Source organism: Epargyreus clarus, unplaced genomic scaffold (genome assembly GCF_041222505.1).
Source record: "Epargyreus clarus isolate Ecla_fem2 unplaced genomic scaffold, WU_Ecla_fem_2.2 ptg000026l, whole genome shotgun sequence".
Taxonomy (NCBI): domain Eukaryota; kingdom Metazoa; phylum Arthropoda; class Insecta; order Lepidoptera; family Hesperiidae; genus Epargyreus; species Epargyreus clarus.
Genome location: NW_027332233.1, coordinates 16269248 through 16288783, shown reverse-complemented (window position 1 = coordinate 16288783; position 19536 = coordinate 16269248). Strand labels below are relative to the sequence as shown.

The 19536-nt window shown below is 36.5% G+C and overlaps 2 protein-coding genes across 2 annotated transcripts in view; one reads left to right on the top strand and one right to left on the bottom strand.

The window, feature by feature from the left end:
• Positions 1-3519, top strand: MED19 (mediator complex subunit 19). The gene is made up of 3 exons (XM_073087755.1): positions 1-313; positions 531-902; positions 1247-3519. The coding sequence occupies exons 1-3, from the start codon at positions 133-135 to the stop codon at positions 1414-1416; spliced, it is 723 nt and encodes a 240-aa protein (XP_072943856.1). The 5' UTR covers positions 1-132; the 3' UTR covers positions 1417-3519.
• A 500-nt stretch (positions 3520-4019) lies between these two features.
• LOC140753270 (dolichyl-diphosphooligosaccharide--protein glycosyltransferase 48 kDa subunit) overlaps positions 4020-19536 on the bottom strand; it is a 45238-nt gene continuing 29721 nt past the window's right edge. Inside the window, 7 exon segments of the mRNA XM_073087756.1 lie at positions 4020-8173; positions 9962-10149; positions 10825-10965; positions 11564-11819; positions 12385-12531; positions 13079-13197; positions 13678-13819. Coding sequence (XP_072943857.1) covers positions 8063-8173; positions 9962-10149; positions 10825-10965; positions 11564-11819; positions 12385-12531; positions 13079-13197; positions 13678-13819 — 1104 coding nt within the window. The 3' untranslated portion in view covers positions 4020-8062.

Below are 19536 nucleotides of genomic sequence, written 5' to 3'. Positions count from 1 at the left end.
ATGAATATCTGTGTTTGTTAGAGTTGACTTCATCTTCGCCAAGGGAAGGACAGTTTTATTTTCCATTTCTGTTACTTTCTTTCATAATTTTTATTTCTTTACGAACGTTTTAGCAGACAATGCCTATGCAAGATGATGTCTGATCAGTTTAGAAAAGTAGAGCCATATTCACCAAAGTCCTCGCCGCGAGGAGCGAGGTCGCCAGTCGTTTCTCGCCAGGATTCGTCTGGAACTCTCAAAACTACCATCTCCCTCGGCAAAAACCCTGCTATAGTACACAGTGGACCGTTCTATTTGATGAAAGAACCTCCAGGTTAGTGACTCACAATATATAGTGCTATTAATTCTTATTGCGACACTTGCAAACGAAAAAAATATTTGCTCCAAGATCTCTTTAAAATAGAATTCCTATACGGCGCAATATTTATTTAGTAAGTCTTCTATAAAGAGTTTAATATATCTTTCTATCTCAAAAAGTCCTTTTCTTTACTTGATTTGGTAAAGAACTAAATTACAAAGATTAATTTTAGGAGAATGTGAACTCACGGGTGCAACGAATTTGATGGCGTACTATGCACTGGAGCACTCATATAGTAAGTTTAATGGAAAAAAGCTTAAAGAGTCTCTGTCGTCATTTCTGCCCAACTTACCTGGTATTGTGGATGGTCCCGGTCAAGAAGACAACAGTACGTTGGGCTCTGTGATAGCTAAGCGACCTATTGGGGGCAAAGAGCTGTTGCCACTGACCAGTGCACAGCTAGCAGGGTTCAGGTTGCACCCTGGCCCCCTACCAGAGCAGTATCGCTACGTGAGTGCTACTCCACCCAAGAGACACAAGAGCAAACATAAGAAACACAAGCACAAGGATGGAGCTCCCCCTGGACAGGACACACCTCTGCAAGGTATGGTTTTTTGTTATGATTTTTATATATTTTTTTTTGTTACCAAAAGTTAAAGTGGCAAAGGAGCATGCAGTCCACCTGATAGGAAATGGAAACTCCTGTTCATGGACATCTTATCTTATTAACATTTATTTTCTTAAATATTTTAGTAGAGAATAGATGCAGGATTTTACACCATTGAGGGATACGTTTTAAAAGTGTAAAGCCTTGTTTTTGAATTTGTACTATGTAGCATATTTAGTACATTCAGACTACATTTTATTGGAACAAGTTACAAATTCTTAGATTCGCCCCTGGATGCGTACCATGTGTACCATTTCATGAATATTGAAGTAATATTACAGATTCATCAAATTCAGAGCCATATTCTCATATGGGTCCGAAACACAAAAAGCAGAAGAAACATGATGATGACAAGGAGCGCAAGAAGCGGAAAAAAGAGAAAAAGCGGAAGAAACAGAAGCACAGCCCCGAGCACGCCGGCCTCACGCCCAGCCAGCACCCCGTACCCTGAACTAGACTATGTAACTTGTAGCTTGTAAGGTTAATTTAATTGGGATGCGTTTGTTACTGCAAAGATTTGTTTATCAACAATATGTGAAACAATTATTTTATGTTATCAGAGGGATGTTACACTAAGTGCCTGTGCAAATTATGGTGCACACACAAGCCACATTCATTTATGTAAATGGAGTTTGAGTATTCAATGTAAAATAAATTGAATGCTTATTACCTTATTTTGATTGTTCATAACTCCATACTCCAATTATTGATATCAATGTTATGTTCCTCTGCCAGGGTCAACAACATAAGTGCTCAACAGCTAATCAAAATTATTATCACTGATCCTCTTGACAACTAGTGCTGTCTGCTCAGTGAAGCATATACATTAATCTGAATTATTTCTGTTCCACTTCTTTTGATGTGGATGTTGTAAAATGCAACTGCATGCTTCTGGCGAATTGATGGAATCATGAGCCAATCTTCTGATCATAATCTGGATGGGCACTTGGACAATTACTTTAAAAAAAACATTCAGTTGATTTGAATCTTTTGTTTGTTATAAACATAAATCTAAAAGGTAATTTTAAACGCAACCTGATATTGGGCCCAAAGAAAAGGTATGTAATTTATTTCAAGAATTATGTCTAAGATGTAACATGAATACTCCTTGAATTGTTCTCATACACACACAACTTTCGTACTTTGTCGCTATGATCATTTTTAAAAATCTTCATACTCCACCTATGTAACTGAATCACATTTGAAACATACTTTTTTGTTTCAATCAATCTATTTACTTCAGACTATTCATATTGCGGGTGATGAGGATATTTCGTCCTCCAATCTTTTATACCATCCATTTAGTATTTAGCAATAAACGACATAAAATATCTACATTACCAAATAGAATATGATGTTTTGTATGTTTTTGATAATGTGAACTTATTTGTATTCAATGGATTGTACATTGGAAATTTTCTCTGGGCTTGACATCTCATAAATCTAGTTTTTAAGTGTTAGATAATATTATTGAATAATAAACGATAAATGATTTAATAGTGTTGATTTACAGCTAATGATATGCCACTTGAAGACAAGTATTTTTAAGATATAGGACATTGGAACCCCCAAAGTAAAAACAATATTAATTTCACTAGTTTATTTTACATTAAACACATTAAACTATACAGTAGTGCTGTTTAGTAAAAGCCAGTTATAATGTTATATAGGAGGTGAAAGTCCCACATACATGTCCATTGTATTGGAAGGCCATTGCAAGCCTGTAATAATTACGATTATACAATATGTTTTGTACTTTATTAATTCCTTTAAGTGAATATATAAACAGCTTTAGACGATACTTTTTTATGAAAATAAAGTAACAAGCTGCCAAGCAACTTATCCGATAGTAAGTGGTAGTGCCGCCCACGGACCTCTATAATACTGCACGTAAGATTGAAGTCCTTCCATATGCTACTACAAATACTATTGAACTAAGTTGGTCATGTGTATCACAACTTATAATTTTGGTAATGGCTGCCCATGTTTATTTATGACTATTTCTCATCAGGCTAAAAGTTCCCCACTTTATCATAATACCCTTTTTGAGTACTAATATAAGAATAAGCTCTCTTACCATTTTTTAAGTACTGCTATTATTGTTTTAATTGTACCATGATATAAATAAACTTTTACATGTTTTTACAAAAGTAAGAGGTATTTCACTCTACAAATCTTGCGTACTTAATTGGTTAAAATGAAATATGTTTTGCGATATGATATGTATTTTCTTTTTACTCGGGTTCATGACTTGTCAGAGAGTGCACCATATATATAAAATAAAAATCAGGAATTCCTGTTCATTTTAAAGGAATATAAATGTAATTTCACTTTTGTTCAATTTATTTTGTTGTAACATGTCTTGCAGTTAATTTTTTTTTATCATTATAAATATTTTTATTTAAGTATGCATTTTATATGTAAACAGATATATCTGGTAGCGTCGTAATATTATTCACATTTGTCATTAGCGCTCCAAGCCATTGCCGCTCATTGTAAATACGTTCAACTCATTCTAACATTTCCCTAGAAATAAATATTTTGATAGAATGTTCTTTATTGTATTATTTTACAAATTGAAGCAGTTGTAGTATTTGGCAATTCTTGTCCATATACATGCAGATTCATTTTAAAAATATACTCAAATAATAGATCGCCTCTTTTCTTGCAAAAGTTGGATAAGAAAAACTAGCGAGCGATTACAAAATAAATCAAATTAATTTCAACATAACTGCTTAATGCAGTAATGATAATGATATGTAAATGTTTATGATAATGAACTCAATATCAAAAGTAAATCCCAAAATTCTTGTATGCCTGTCTATTGCTGAAGCATGGCTAGGTCGACTTTGATGGAACCTTTAACTTGAAAACAAAACCCTTTTATAGCGAGATCTTAGTCATTGGCATACAAAATACACTTCTACTTCACAGGTATGTATGGTATTCTAAAAGGTGTGTGGTTAAATGTGTTAGAAAGTGGAAATTCTTCATAATTTTGGGCATAAAGCCAAATTGAAAGCAAGAAATTAAAATTAATATAATAAAACAAAGTTTATTTTCATTAGAGGTATATTTCAAGTTCGTTAGCTTTACAATTTTCAATGCGAATTTCGATACATTTTACATCTCTATGTCTAATACCTAGTAGGTATTCTATATTTCACAGTAAATGGTACAATTTACCTAAGGCTTCACCAACTCTGAACCTGACCGATCGATACATAGCCGGCATCGCTCTTTACCATTTAACTATCTATTAGACTATCTAACCTGTAAGAAATTTGTGTAGTACATACATGTATGTAAGTCTAATAAATATAACTATGCCTCTGAAAACTTGACATCGAATATTACGTATGAAGTAACTAGTTTTTTTTAAATACTGTAATTACAAAAAAAATAACATTGAAATACATATACTATTATTTATATTACTTTACTATGCAAAAGAGCGGCAACGACTATGTAAATATTACATTTTGATTGCAATAAAATTCTACATACAATTACACAACATCAGGCTATTTTGACCGATTAATTATCTACATTTGGTACAATACTGCAATAAAAATAAAGCTAATATTTTTTTTGTAACATTGTTATGTAAACATCTATATAAGTTCATGATTAGTACATAGTAATGCTTTAGTTATTCATGATATAAAATTGATAAAATTTGGAGGGAGAGAAATGTATACAACTTTGGAAATATTTATAAACTCAAAATACACATTTACGTTATCTGTTTCAAAGTTAACACTGTAAATGTAGTTCTGAAAGATGTTTACCTTTACTGCAATATTATCACAACTTAACGCCATTGAATATTTATTAACGACCTGATAATTACTAGCTTTAACACGAACCCAATAGTTGAGACAAACCTCTGAAGCCCGTGACTGATTCGAATGGGCATTTTAGATGTTCAGTAGAGTTAGTTTTAAATATAAAGAATAATAAATAATTGTATATTATTACATCTATAAAATAAATTAGATCGAAAATTTATCTATCTGAGATTAACCAACATGTCTAAAGTAGAAAATTTAATAAATGAACTACTATACAGACGAAGAGGGGGGTTAGAATACAGCATTATTTTAAAATATTTAGCGTTAGTACAAGCGAGCGGTCTCAACAATTGACTTCGTGTTAACACTATAAAATATACTGTTATATAAAACTCAATTCATATCCCATATCCTACGCAAGAGTCACATCATTAACATCGCATCAAGTACCTACCTACAATAAATACAAAACGTTGCGGTCCGAATGACGCCTACAAAGAATGATATTTATGAACGATCAGATAAAAATAAAATAACTTCGATTATCTTCATTCTATTTCAAAACATAAAAGTATGTAAACTATTTAGATATTTATTCACAGACATAAAAGTACCGACCGGATAATAAAATTATGACAAATCATCTGAATTCTATACGTTATATAGTTTATAAATGGGCCACAACAAGTGGTAAATGCAAATTGTCCGGCGATTACGTCAAACAAACTTGAATATATTTAAACAATGTCATGTAACCAGAATAAAAAATGACACATGAAGTTACTAAAATATTGATATAAATATAGTAAAGGCTATCTTGCTTTATGTAAGATGTTAAATATCAGCTCTTGAAGAAAAACAGCATATATTATTAATCGACTAGTAAGGCATCACATCCTGCAGGCGTCATTGAGCACACAAGCCGACTTTACAATCGCCATATAAAAATATAATTTGTTAATGACAGTAAAAGGCGTGGTAACTTATGCGGAAAAAGCGCGAGTAATTTAATCTCCTACCGACAAGTATTGTTCCAAAACACGGCGGTGGCTCGCAACAGACTATCACATACAGTGGGGTACAAATTTTGAGCAATCATTTAAATACAAAAGCTACTAAATACCTCATAATGTTAACAGCGATACCCTGTTCAGACTGATGCAAACTCATGGTGCAATACTTATACATCACACTGAAGACTATTCATACATTTTTCTACCTATTTTTTTATTCAAAGTACATTCGGAGTAAATGACACGTATCACGATACTACTGACCTTATTTAGTTTAAAAATATGAGCAACGAAATTATTCATTGAATATTCTAAATAATTTGCCCGCAAACACATTTTGATTATACATGAAAATTGCAGTCAATAGTACTGTTTAGGTAACTTTTCGTGCTGAAGTGACCTTTAAATCGTATCGTCATGGAAATGTAATGCACCATAGTAGTGGTATCGCCACAAATTGATCAGTTTGAACAGCTATAACTCCGAACTAATGTTTTTTCCCAAAATGGCAAGTTATACCACTATCACTTCAATATTAGTACGAAAGCGAAACTTCGGCAAGCTAAAACGAAACTTAATTTATAAAAAAAGGAAAACTATACAGAAATTATACGAACATATTTGTAGTCCGCAACAAATAAATAGTCAATGATCATTATAAAACAAATAGCTAAATTATACACATTAGTCATTATTATTTATTAATATTTTTACAATTAAAAGAAATATTCATAACGGTGTCATTTACAATAAAGTTAAAGTATTACACTTGACACAACTCTTTGCCTCGAGCGGACAGCAAATTTCTCACATTATATTGGGTAAACACTTAGAATAATTAGCTAAAAAAATTGGTCAGTTTATCTTATATAAATGTCGTGGATACCTCACTTTTTATTTATGTAAAGTATAATCAAATTGTATATAATAGTAAGTGGATATTTCGTAAAGTTATTAGGTGGGTAGATTTTTGTAATGTTGCAAGTAAGGTGTAAAGTATACATTGCGTATCCCGAGAAGATCCCATAATGTCCCACTTACATGTGATGTTTGGTAATATATTTAAAGTTTCTCCCACAAATCACATAATATGAAAACCATTCAATAAATCAGTACGTGTGAAATTTGCTTCCGGCTATAATAACTCATTCTGTTTCTATACAAAAAGAAAGTCAAATGTTCTAGAAACATTTTGGACCCTTTCTTCTCAATGCAAAGGCAGTGTAAAATATAAGACTTAATCTATACAATATTATACAAGCGTCACGGGCGCTTCATATCCCGTTAAGTCCTAAAAATAATAATTTATAAAAACATCTAATTCAATAAATCCATCGTATAATGCCAGCATCGTTTGTTACAACTATCATTCAAAACACGTGGTTATCAGTTCAATTCACATACTTTTACTCAGAGATCATGGGAAATACGCACTTCCCTATAATCTGCTGTATTAAAAACAATACAAGTCGAAACTTGAAGTACTCAAAACCTCATAGTCAATACAAATATTCATGTAACATCCCAATTTATATCCAAAAAAATCTTAACAATAATATGTTATTGTTATACTCGAACGAAACACATTATAAATGATCATGTCAGTGCTTGTGAATAAATTAAGACATGGAGTCAGACTTGGAAAATCATGCATATTAAGATATCATCACGATTCCCGTGATACCTTCTTTAACGTTATCTTTTAATTTTTACATGTCATGAGTAAAATCGAAGTCAGTGTCATATATCCAATATAACTTCCATGATGTCATGACACGCCAAATTATAATAGTTGTTAAGTGCCCCGTACGCCTATACAAAATAAATACATTTCATTCCATGCGACTCTTCAGTCACCAAAGCGTTCCGCTTCAAAATTCTCTTTTCAAATAAGCAACGGTGACCACTTATACAGGTGTACAACACATAACTGGTTTCTACTTCATGTCACAGCACATTATATGATATTTAGCAAGGGGAGTAATTCCGCCAGGCCAGGTGATCATTCTTCATAATCATCATGATCACAAGGTCTCAGTTTGAGGCTATATATACAAAATGTTTAGAAAAATTCTAAATCAGATACTTGTGGCGCCATCTCTTGACTAGTCTCAGAACCCCGCCTCGTATATTATGTACATACGTACGTATGTACGTATGTTTATAAGTCATATAATGTGCTGTTTCATTAGAACTCCAACGGTAGTGTTCGGTGGAAATGCTATTGCGTACACCGTAAGCTATACGTAGCCGGTTACTCCGTGAGCGGTGTGTTGGTGTGCGAGTGCGGTCACAGGTCCTTGAGCAGCGCGGACTTGGCGTTCTTCAGCTTGTCGAGCCGCTTCGTCAGGTGGCTGTTCTCTGTCTCCAGCTCCTCCACTCGGTTCAGAGCTTCTCTTGCCTGGGAAGGTTTTAAAAATTTACATTAACACCAGTAAGGTAAGTTGTAGTTTAGTAGAGACAAGTATACAATACACCTCGAAGGGAAATAGATATGTACATTGATTACACAGATGCTTGCAGGCTAACTTAGTACCATTGTACCACATGATGGCGTTTATATTTCAGTATCTTAGTAATATTTCAATAAAATATGTCTCATATAAATATATTTCATTTCTATTACATTTCGTAAAATATTATCATGCAGTCACAGGATATTTACAATAGATTAAATATACAATGAGGTTATAATTTATTTACATTAAGATCAAAATATCAAAGACCAGACAAATTATTAATTTGGTATAAGCTGTAAAAATTACCTATAACAAAAATTTAGGTATCGATTCTATAAAAAAATGGTTGGTCAATAATAATTAAAAAGAACGAAAAAAGTTGAAAGTAAAGGAAGAATTAAAACAGATTTTAATAACATTCAATGGGATAACAGTACAACATTTTAATTGGAAGTAAAAAATATAGAAGGATAAATATGGGTCTGGTCACTAGTATTAGACTTGCTATAAAATAATAACTGGGGTATTTTTCCTGTCGCGCGGATTTACGCTCACTCATGTCCCTCTCACACGCGTGAATGAATTCGCTGCCACATCGCATGCGGGTGTCATAGAATTAGGCCATAGCCCTCTACGCTGACCAAGTGCGAATTGGTACACTTCACATACCTTTGATAAGTTTTTTTTATTTTATCTTTTAGGTAACCAGGTTTCCTCACGGTGTTTTTCTTTACAGTTAAACCAAGTGATAATTAATTTATAATACGCAAATAACTTTGAAAATTCAGAGGTATGTGCCTGAGATTTCAACCTCGGAACCACATGTACAGCCACTATACTATCACTGTTTTATTGCGAAGCATCCGCAGAAAATTAATTCCTATGTGCATGGGGGACTTGTGTGCGGGCGTAGACCCCGTGACAGGAAAAGGCTCCTAGTTTGAGGTCTATGGACAGTGGGTGTTATGAACGCATTCCCTGCAAGCGGGACCACTCTAATGGAAGAACTGTACCGTTAACTATCGCCATTTAAAACGGCCCAGAAGTCAACTACTTCCTGTAAATAAAATATTTATCTAAATACTAACATAACTTATAAAATGTACACAATAATAGTTAAAATATATACTTTAAAAAGTTTCGTATATACTAGGGTCAGTAACGATGTAATAGAGTTTGACACTTCTTGCATCACCTGGATCAAAGTGTCATAGTTTTTTTAAACACCTTCATGACAAAATTTTCTTGTATGTTCAACTAGAAGACTATGTCACTCTTCAAACTTCCCTGGTTTGGTATATTCTATCTACGATAATAGTCGAACTCAAATAGCTCGATTTAAACAAATTTTGAACTGTGATTACAGAAAACTTCATAAATTTTAAAGGCATGAGTATTGTTTGTTATTTTTTTTCTCACTCTCTGTCCCATTGGACATTTCTCTTTGTATTTTCCTTTAAATTCTTTCTGTTTGCTGCTAACTGTCCTATCCATACTTTTTATCTTTGTCTATATCTTTCTTTTTTTCTGTTGTATTATTTATCTGTTGTATATCTGTCTATGTATATGCCTGTCCCTTTTTTGTCTCTTTCCCATATCTCGTTCTCCCTCTCCGTGTTTTTACTTGACATTTTTTCGTACGTATTTTTTAATTTGAATGTGTGCCTGTGTGTACATATACCTGTCTCTCTATGTGTGTGTGTGTGTATTGTTGCATGTTTATTGTTTACCTCGCGCTGCAGCCGCCGCCGCTCGAGCTTGAGCTGCTCCTCGTGCTCGTCCTGGTGGTCCTGCCGGGCGCGCAGGCGCGCGAGCTGCGCCTCGAGGCGGGCGAGCGCGGCGGCCTGCAGCGCCGCCTCCGCCTCCGCGCGCGCCGCGCGACCCTTCGCCTCCGACATCGCCTTGCGCGCCGCCTCCACTGCAACAAACACGCGACGTTGTAGGTGATGCCGGTTTTTGATTGTCACCGAATAATTCGCCAAGTATAGTCCGCGCCAAACTGCTAGTCCGCTCTGAAGTTGTTGCGAGCAGGTGTAGTCATACAATCTGCAATGGCGACGCGATTCATTTCTATATTTAGAGCGGACTAGCAGTTTTACGCGTACTATAAGTTGCCTAATAATTTGTGCACGAATGAAACTACGAAAATTCTTATATGTTCGTTTATATTTAGTGAACGAACATATTTCAACAGGGATGAAGTGTGACTTACTGTTACTGGTTTGTATAATCGTTTAATTTTTACCAAACTAGCACGGCGCGGCCGTCATACGAACATTCGTGACAAATACCGAATATTCTCGAATAAGTTGTTCACATTCAATCATACCTACTGAAACTTGATTTAATCTGATGTATCTGTTGTAGACTATTAAGTAACATACGTATAAAATGATTTTTTCTTTTTAAGTGAATTAGAGTACCTATAATTTTGTTACCTTACATGAACTTATTTAAGAAATTGATGTATAATTATATTTTAAGTAAACTTTCACATACAAAGGATAATTTTAGAAGTAAATTGCTTTACAAATTCAAGTTTATTCCAATAGTGCCTTAATTATGTTTAATTGAACGAATGTTAAAAACTTACGTTCGTTCTCGTGATCGCGGTCGTGGTGCGCGGCGACGCCGTTCTGCCTGGCCGCGCGCTCCTCGTTGAGCCGCAGCTTCAGCTTGCGCACCTCCGACTCCAACTCCTGCTTCGAGTTCACCAGCTTCTCCAACCGCACGTCTGCAAATAATGTGGGATGGAGGTCAATAGAGCTTGTTGTGTTACTTCCTATTGAGCTGCCTCCTCTCTCGCTTTCTATACTCTACAGATGTTTTTATTGAAATGTGACGTCCCTGATATTAATTTATTGTGATTTGGCTTTTAAAAACGTTTCACCTTCAATTTTTTTTTCATGCGCTGGAGAGTAGTAATAATCAATTATTAATAGTCATTCTTGATGCTGAGCTGAAGTACCACTACCAGATGATTTTTAGAGCAGCAGTATAACGCTATAATATTTATTTTTCAAAAGTGTGGCTAGGTAAGATTAGTTATTTAGAAAAAATGTCGAGAACATAAAATGAACTGATTCATTTCAGGTGGAAATAGAAGTTAAAATTAAAGTAGAAAACTATATTGTATTAGAAATTAAATACTCCTGGGCAAAACCGTCCATTTAAACTCATAGATAGCTTATATAAAGTAACATAAGCTACATGTCATTGTGTGTGTGTGCGTGTGTGTGCGCGCGCGTGCGTGTGTGTGCGCGTGTGTGTGTGAGTGCGTGCTTCTGTGAGTGCGTGTGTATGCGTGTGCGTGTCACAGCTTCGTCTCTCACCGAGCGTGCCCTCGCCGGCGTCGTTGAGCAGCTGCTCGGAGCGGTGCGAGACGAGCGCGAGCGGCGGCACGCAGCCGAAGCCGGCGCCGGCGGGCCCCTGCGGCGCGGCGGCCGCCTCCACGAAGGCCTGCCCGGCCGCCGCCGCCGCCGCGTCGCGCGCGCGCACCGCGTCCCGCGCCGCCGACACCTCGCGCTCCAGCGCCGCGTGCTCGCGACGCAACCGCTCGTACGACGAACACTTCTCCTTGTGCTCGCGCTGGAATATCACACACGACATTCATCAAACTTCATTTTTCAAATAGGCCTTCAGGACCAAATCCGAAACTATAAGGGTTAGTGAAAGATGCTGCAAGGAGTTACGAGGCCGATTTTGATAAAAATTCAAACTTTGTTTTTTAAAATATCTTTTTCCCTAGCCGGGAATCGAACGAGTTCATTTTGAAAAAAATACACCCTCTCTATTATTCCACTATCTGATACTTTCGCTCATAAGGATAAAATTATGGGAAGTAATGTTAAATGAAAAACTAAAGGAAAAGCCTCAATTTCAAGGAAATACATAATGTTTCATATTAATTTGGCAGTTAAGTTCCTTTTTACTTTATTGCCGATGCAGGAGTGCTAACTTAGCGGTTGAAACTCGGCCTCTCAATTGAGGGTCCGAGATTCAAGACCACAGGCACTCACGTCGACATTTTAAGACATAACGTTACCAGCCCTACGACAATTTGTGCTGTTATAGTGTCAAATTATGCTGCCACAACATAATACTGGCAAATATTTTTTTCGAATTTTTGAAGTCAAATATATAGCAAGGTTACCTGCAGCTGTGCGTACTCCTCGTGCAGCTCCTCTATCCTGTCCTTGAGCAGCTCGAGCTGGTACGCCTGCGCGGCCTTGTCGTTGTCCAGCTGCGCGTTCAGGATCATCGCCTTGCGGAACTTCTCCTCCACCTCCTTCAGCTCGTGCTGGAAACGACATCAGACCGTAAGTTAGAATAGTCGTGGTGATAGTTAGAATAGCATTGGAGACTAAAAATCGATTCGACAATGCAACACCTACGCGAATTAACTGAAAGTTCTTTTATAGTCCGTGTTAGGGGTGAGTTCCTCTTCACAACTGATCTAACGCATGTTTAATAGCGCTGTTCAGTTACAGATTGATGGAGAAAAATATCAGTTAGTTCAACCCAAGGCAAATGTTTGTACAAAACTAATTAAACTACCGATAAGGTTTAACGACTATCTCATATAAGTAAATCCGTTATTTCAAGCCTCCCACCAAACCAATCATAGCAGCGCACTTTACTGCAAGAAAGAAGGATCTTTACCATGTTTATTCATAAGATTATCGACAAAATGCATTATTTTTCAATAAAAAGCAACGACGAGTCGGAGAGCAAAATTCCGATGAATATTGAACAGTCGATTCTTCTGGCATTGCAATGTAAATGTTTACAGGCGGCAGTAACTTGTGTCAAAGTGGTCCGTCTAAATTTCTAGGTGACCAGCTTACCCTAAGGTCCTTCATGCTGACGATGTCGTCCGCGGAGTCCTCGGAGCTGCGGCGCGGCGAGTGCAGCCCGGCGGGGCTCAGCGCCGACAGCCGCGTGCGACCGCCGCGACCCACCGTCTCTGCAATACATAACATTACCTATTATTATACATTTATTTTATTTTATACGGCACATTCTTATAGTAAAGTTATTTGTTAGCATATCGCCAAGATAATTCCAGAAGCGAAATCTAACAAGACGTTGATGAACATTAGATATAAGGCCCGTGAAGAAAACACGGAACTTCACAAGCTTTATAGATATAATGAAGTCTTAGGAACGTCCGTTTTAACGCGACATCTTCCTTCCTTCTTTGGATGATGATCTTGTGTTATCTGGATTTTATACATTAATGCAACTAATATTGCCATTTTCTATTTATCTTTTCTTTCATAATATCATAAACGACATCCTCAATAGTCTAACTGCAACGAGCACTTAGACAATTATCAGTTGATAACAGATAACCATGGGCAACCGTGAACACTTATCAGCCAGCTTGCTACTCCACATAACTTAACTAAACTACTACATAAAAGAAAAAAAACGATGTATGTACCTCTGTTGAACTCACCCGCGTACATGTCATACGCCTTGTCCGCATGGTCCTCCTGCTCGCGCTGCTGGCGCTCCAGCTCGCGCATGCGGATCTCGCGCGCCTCCGCACGCGCCGCCCGCCGCGCCGCCAGCCGCTGCTCCGCCTGTGAACAAACGAACATACACACAATTAGCAACTTGTTTATAGACAGTTTTAAGAATACCCCATACATCTATCAGGGTTATCAAATGAAATGAAGATATTCTCTAATAGACGAAAACTGGTATTATGCCATCGTGATTCGTGATCGTATTATGCAACTAACAATTTAGTCGTGTCTCCTTCAAGAAAAAGAGATTTTAGAGCGTAGTCTATATAGATATCCTCTAATTGCCGCTCTCCATTAATCTTCCCTAAGCCTATATAATTTTTCGATTAACGATAGGTTAATATTCTAGGCACAAATTTACTTTAGAGCGTAATCTATGAAAATTTGTTTAATTTAGTTACATTGAAAATATACTTGGACTGATGCATGGAAATATAAGAGAAACAAAGATAATGAATTGATTAAGATATTTCGCGACGATAACATACCTATTTCAAACACAAATACATTTATGAATGTGTTAAAATATTAACGAAACGCTTACATTTACGGCGAGGCGTACGATTTCTCCAAACATAAGTTCAACGAAAATACCTGGCTCGTATAATTAATACAAACAACATACAAATCCGATAAGACACTCCACTGTACACTGAATACCACCTACTGAATCTACAGATGATCACATCTGAATACAATTTCAGCACCACCTACACGCGCACTCGCGCGATGAGTCCTACAGGGCGGTCAAGGGTACCACCGAGGTGTTACACCATAGGGGCGATACACCCGCACCCCGAGCGTGCCAAAGTGCCAACTGTCGGCGTGCTAAGTGGCTACTAAGGCCGGTTGCACACATGATCGCATATTCGTTCTCGATTTACAAACGGAAGGTGAACGAACATCAAATTAATCGATTACACCATTAACATTGCGAATTTTCAGTTGAGTTAAGCGAAAATAGAATAAGATAGGCGTGTAGGTAACATTTAAAGAAAGATAAAAAACATTAACCGTTACACAGAGTTAAGGTTACTTTAAAATCGTACTCGTGATAATGCAAACATTCGTACATCAATTTTCGCCCTTTACACTATTAAACCCAATATAAAGAAATTGGATGAAGCCACAAAAGGCTGATTGGTGAGTTATTTCTTGAATTATTGACATATATAAAAACATTTTTAGGCAATATGTACTTGTGTTTTACTTATATAAGATTAAAGCAAATACATTTGGCCTTCGTGTAGCATGCCAGAGAGTCATAATTCTTTCTCTACAGACCGCACGTCACTGGGGAGTCTCCCTGTCTAGACGTAACATATACTTAATTAATTCAAAATTGTGGATTTTAATAATAAGCCTACCTAATACCGAATAAGCCTACCTAAACATGTGGGATTAAACATTATAATTTACGAAAATTTGTAAAGGATTGAATGTTAAAAAGTCAAATAAATTATTGATAGCACTTCACGAAAACTAAAAGTGGTTCAAATTATGAAAGTTATGAATTATATACAAGAAAATGGTATAGATTAAAGACAAATCAAATTTGCTTAATACGACAGAGATATAAATACAGAACTGACTCTCTTTGCGAATTTACCCTTGCAGTGGATATGATATTGAGATATTGCGTTTGACGACACCGAGCCTAACAATGGAGCTGTTATAAAAAACAGATGCGGGTGACGGGAGGAAACAATAGCAGTTGTTAAGTCCCTTTATCTCGAACAACAAACAATTTAGTGAACCATTAACCCTTACACCTAAGTATTGCTATATTTATAATTACACACGTACAAAAACTATTTCAACTAGTTTCTGAATGCGTACTTAAATATTCATTGCTAAGTGTTTACATTTAGATAAATGCAAAGTTTAATGCACCACCCCGGTAACGCCCACTACGGTTTGAAAGTAGTCCTATTATATTAGTAGTAGGCAGATGGTTGAATAAACAATAATAAAAATGGTTGATGATGATGTTAATTTTGAAAACGTTTGATGTAATGGTTACCAAAGATGATATAATGATTAATAATAATACCAAGTGATAGAAAAGTAAAGCCCACACATGAATCCCCCTGACAAAATTACATCACATCAAACGTCATAAAATGATATCATTCAGCGTACATCCTTGCCAAGCTATTGGAAGGACACGAAGGTACTTTTAAAAAAGGGAAGTCCTAACTACTACTACAATTTATTGATTCATTTGTGAAAACCTTATTCCCAGATTGTACATATTTAAATGGGCATAAGTATGGTCTCAAATAGAATATTTGACAAAAGAGCCTTAAGTCAAATAGAATCCATGACATTATTCGTAACCTTTACGATAGGTAAACCTTTACAAATACAGGCTGCCAGTAATAGGGATTTGACCTCATATCTTAAAAATCTACACCAAATAAAACATGACATCAAACCGCTTAATTCTGTTCCAAAAGGCTGCAGTACCCAAAAATTTAAAAGAGCCAGTGACATTTCATCAAAGAAGATAACGCACAAAAGGCATTCGCTTCAAATGTCTTCCAAATACGGCGAGCGATTATAATCCCAAATGCAAATGAGTAAGAACGTAAACGGTGTGGTGAGCAACAAGAGGCACAATCAGCTGTGAAGCCGGCGTACGAGCAAGGACACACAGAGGTGTTCCACTTACGGGTCGATAATCCCCGGAGCGATCGATATGTTTACAAAACTGTCGATACCGACAAAAGTAAGCATATTTCAACAAATAACACGAAGCGTCGAAACGACGTCAATGAGAAATCTAATCTAAAACATACAAAACTGCTGATAACTAAGTACTTTCGATAAATTTCAAACAAAGAAGTTTTATTATTGTTTTTGTAAATCCAAATGCATTATTTGCATTTAATGTTGATATCGTAAACTCAATCTTTCCATGAAGTAACAATATTATGAACAAGGTCACAACTGCCTTGAAAAATACATTCGAATAACCATTCGTCCGTTATTCGTCTCATTTGTAAACGGTCGAAAAATTGTAGCCGAGTTGACTTTTGACATTTCTTTAATATCGGTCCCAACGTCAAAACATTTTTGCCAGATGTGACCTACTTTTACGAAGTTTAGGCGCCACCTTACTCAAACCCGTCACTGGTTTATGTAACTGGAGCTTGGAAGTGAGCATCGTATATTACGGAGATTCTTGCGGAGTTACTTCTCCGTAGCAAAAATACCTTGCGAAATAGTGCTTATGATGATGAAAATATGTATTGTAATGACCAAAAACATCCGCCATGACTAAAAGTGTTGCATTACAAGGAAGTAAAGTTGTGGAATAGGTCTCTTCTTTCCATTTATTTGATTCATCATAAGGCTTCTAAATATTATCAAATTTCAAATAAATCTATGTTGGCATACTAAAATATTTTGTTGCAATGTGGAATGTCATTCTAATGATTATTATATTAATTCTTAATTTGATTATTCCTAAAAAGCTTATACCACACAATATTCCACGGAAGTTAGAACTTAAGGGGAATTGTTATACTGTATACACACATCAAAATACACACATTCAAATCATATTTCCACCTAATCGCCTACACGACTTGTCTTTTATTATAACGAGCTTGGCCCACAGCTCAGTGAATCTCTGTAAGCCATTACTGTTACTTTAATCAAATTTATCATCCTATCCAACGGATTGTCTGCCCACTAAAGTCTATTACAAAACATTGTATTGCACTATTCATCCTGTACTGAATGTGAAATGGTTGTTCACAAAGAATGGTTACACATATTATTGGGCCTTGACAAGCGACAAACGCTTAGATTGTTACATATTTCTCGTTATATAAAGATTGAAATAGTTTCTTTTTGAGATATATTTCTAGTTAAAAGGAAGTAGATCGATGGATCGATCGACTTTACTACTATCTGATTTTCAAACGGAATCATACAAACACCTATGTCTGTTCACCATTAATATAAATATTATGACTGAAGAAACAAAGATTAAAATTGCATATCTTTAACATTTTTCAGACGACGTCGACGTCACTTGGCACTCGAAATACACAACCATTTTCGGAATCCACATTTGAATGTCAATAGACTATTGACAAGTGACGCCTGAGGCTTCGAGCATCGCAACTAATTTATATTGTTCATCTACCAAAGAGATTGTCAAAAGAGTCAAAAGTAAATGTTCAATTTAGAAACGATTAAGAACTGTGATGGCCGATATGCCTGCGATTTCATTATAGATGTTTAATTTTCATCGTTGTCAAGATTTTTTTTTGCAGAATTCAGTAAAAAGCACGTCTTATTCTCCATATTGAAGGCTTTTTGGTTGCGAAACGAGATATCCCAATGACGTCGCAAACAACGAAAAAATCTACATTTGTCTAGACCGTTACGTATTCCAGGAAGACTACATTAAATCCCCTATTCTCCTAAACCCATTATCTATTACGTACCACACTGTCCTCGTGATTGACGTCAATTATGTTATGACATAACCATCCCTGCAATATGAGGACATGTTGGATAAGGATTTAGTTACCATATCTCGTATTAGGTAGCCAGCAAGATAGAGCTTATCAAATTCGATGACACCATACGCACACACCATATACAACACCAAGCTTGCAGATTAAAAGAAAATCTTTTCGATGACACCATATGCACGTACCATATACAACGCCAAGCTTGCAGATTAAAAGAAAATCTTTATAAATTCGTAGACAATTCTCTATCCCTGTAGTTCCGGGACAAGGATAGGGCTACGGTACTCCTTGCCTATCATACGAGGCGACTAAAAGGGGGCTTCTGCGGTCGCAGGTGGCAAGAGTGGGAGCTCGAACCGCCCGGCCAACGGCCCCGGGAAAGACGGCGGTATGTGTGGTCACATACCGTCGACGCACCAGACAGTGTGGCGAGCGTCAAGCTCACCTGGGCAGAGCCCGGCGGGGCAACGCGCTAAGAGGACTCCGGTTGCGTTCCTTTGGAAATCCCGGAGTCCTCTACGCAGCACCGAGGACGGCCACCCTTGGGGTTTTAGTGCGGTAAGAGTCCCACATAACCCTGTGTCGCTACCACGGCTTCGGGTACCTTTTGAAGGTTTACCCCTCGTGAATAAAAAAAAGACAATTCTCACATCAATTACTTAAGTCTTAGAAAGATTTATTGGAAATAATAAATGAATAAAGCAATATTCAATTTAATCTAGTATATGAAGTGAGAAATAGTTTATTTATGGGCTTATGTCAGTTATGTCCACAAGCGTCCATTTTAGGATAACGAGATTACAAAGTAGTTTGCAGGTCGTCCTTAAGTGCTTATGTTAGCCCGATTATAGTGCAACAACGTACATACAAGTAATATCATGCATGTTGTTTGTCTGACCATAATAATGCTCGCTTTTTTACACGAAGCAAGCAAAAGTAGGTTAATCGTAATTACATTAAAAGACTTTAAAACTGACCCTTGTAAAATCATCATCATCATCAACCCATTACTGTCCCACTGCTGGTCACGGGTCTCCTCTCAGAATGAGAAGGATTAGGCCATAGTCCACCGCGCTGGCCAAGTGCGTATTGGTAGACTTCACATACCTTTTTTTTTTATAAATCGCTCAGGTATGCAGATTTCCTCACGATGTTTTCCTTCACCGTTTAGCATGTGATAATTCATTTCTAATACGCACATAACTTTGAAAAATCAGAGGTTCGTGTCTGGGATTTGAACCTCGGACCCCTCGATCGAGAGGCCGAGTTTCTTAACCA

Bases quoted from the DNA above. Each gene is read 5' to 3' on its own strand.
- MED19 (XM_073087755.1), top strand. From the start codon at position 133: ATGATGTCTGATCAGTTTAGAAAAGTAGAGCCATATTCACCAAAGTCC. The intron at 314-530 runs GTTAGTGACTCA...GATTAATTTTAG, and splicing joins TTTGATGAAAGAACCTCCAG to GAGAATGTGAACTCACGGGT. The intron at 903-1,246 runs GTATGGTTTTTT...GTAATATTACAG, and splicing joins ACAGGACACACCTCTGCAAG to ATTCATCAAATTCAGAGCCA.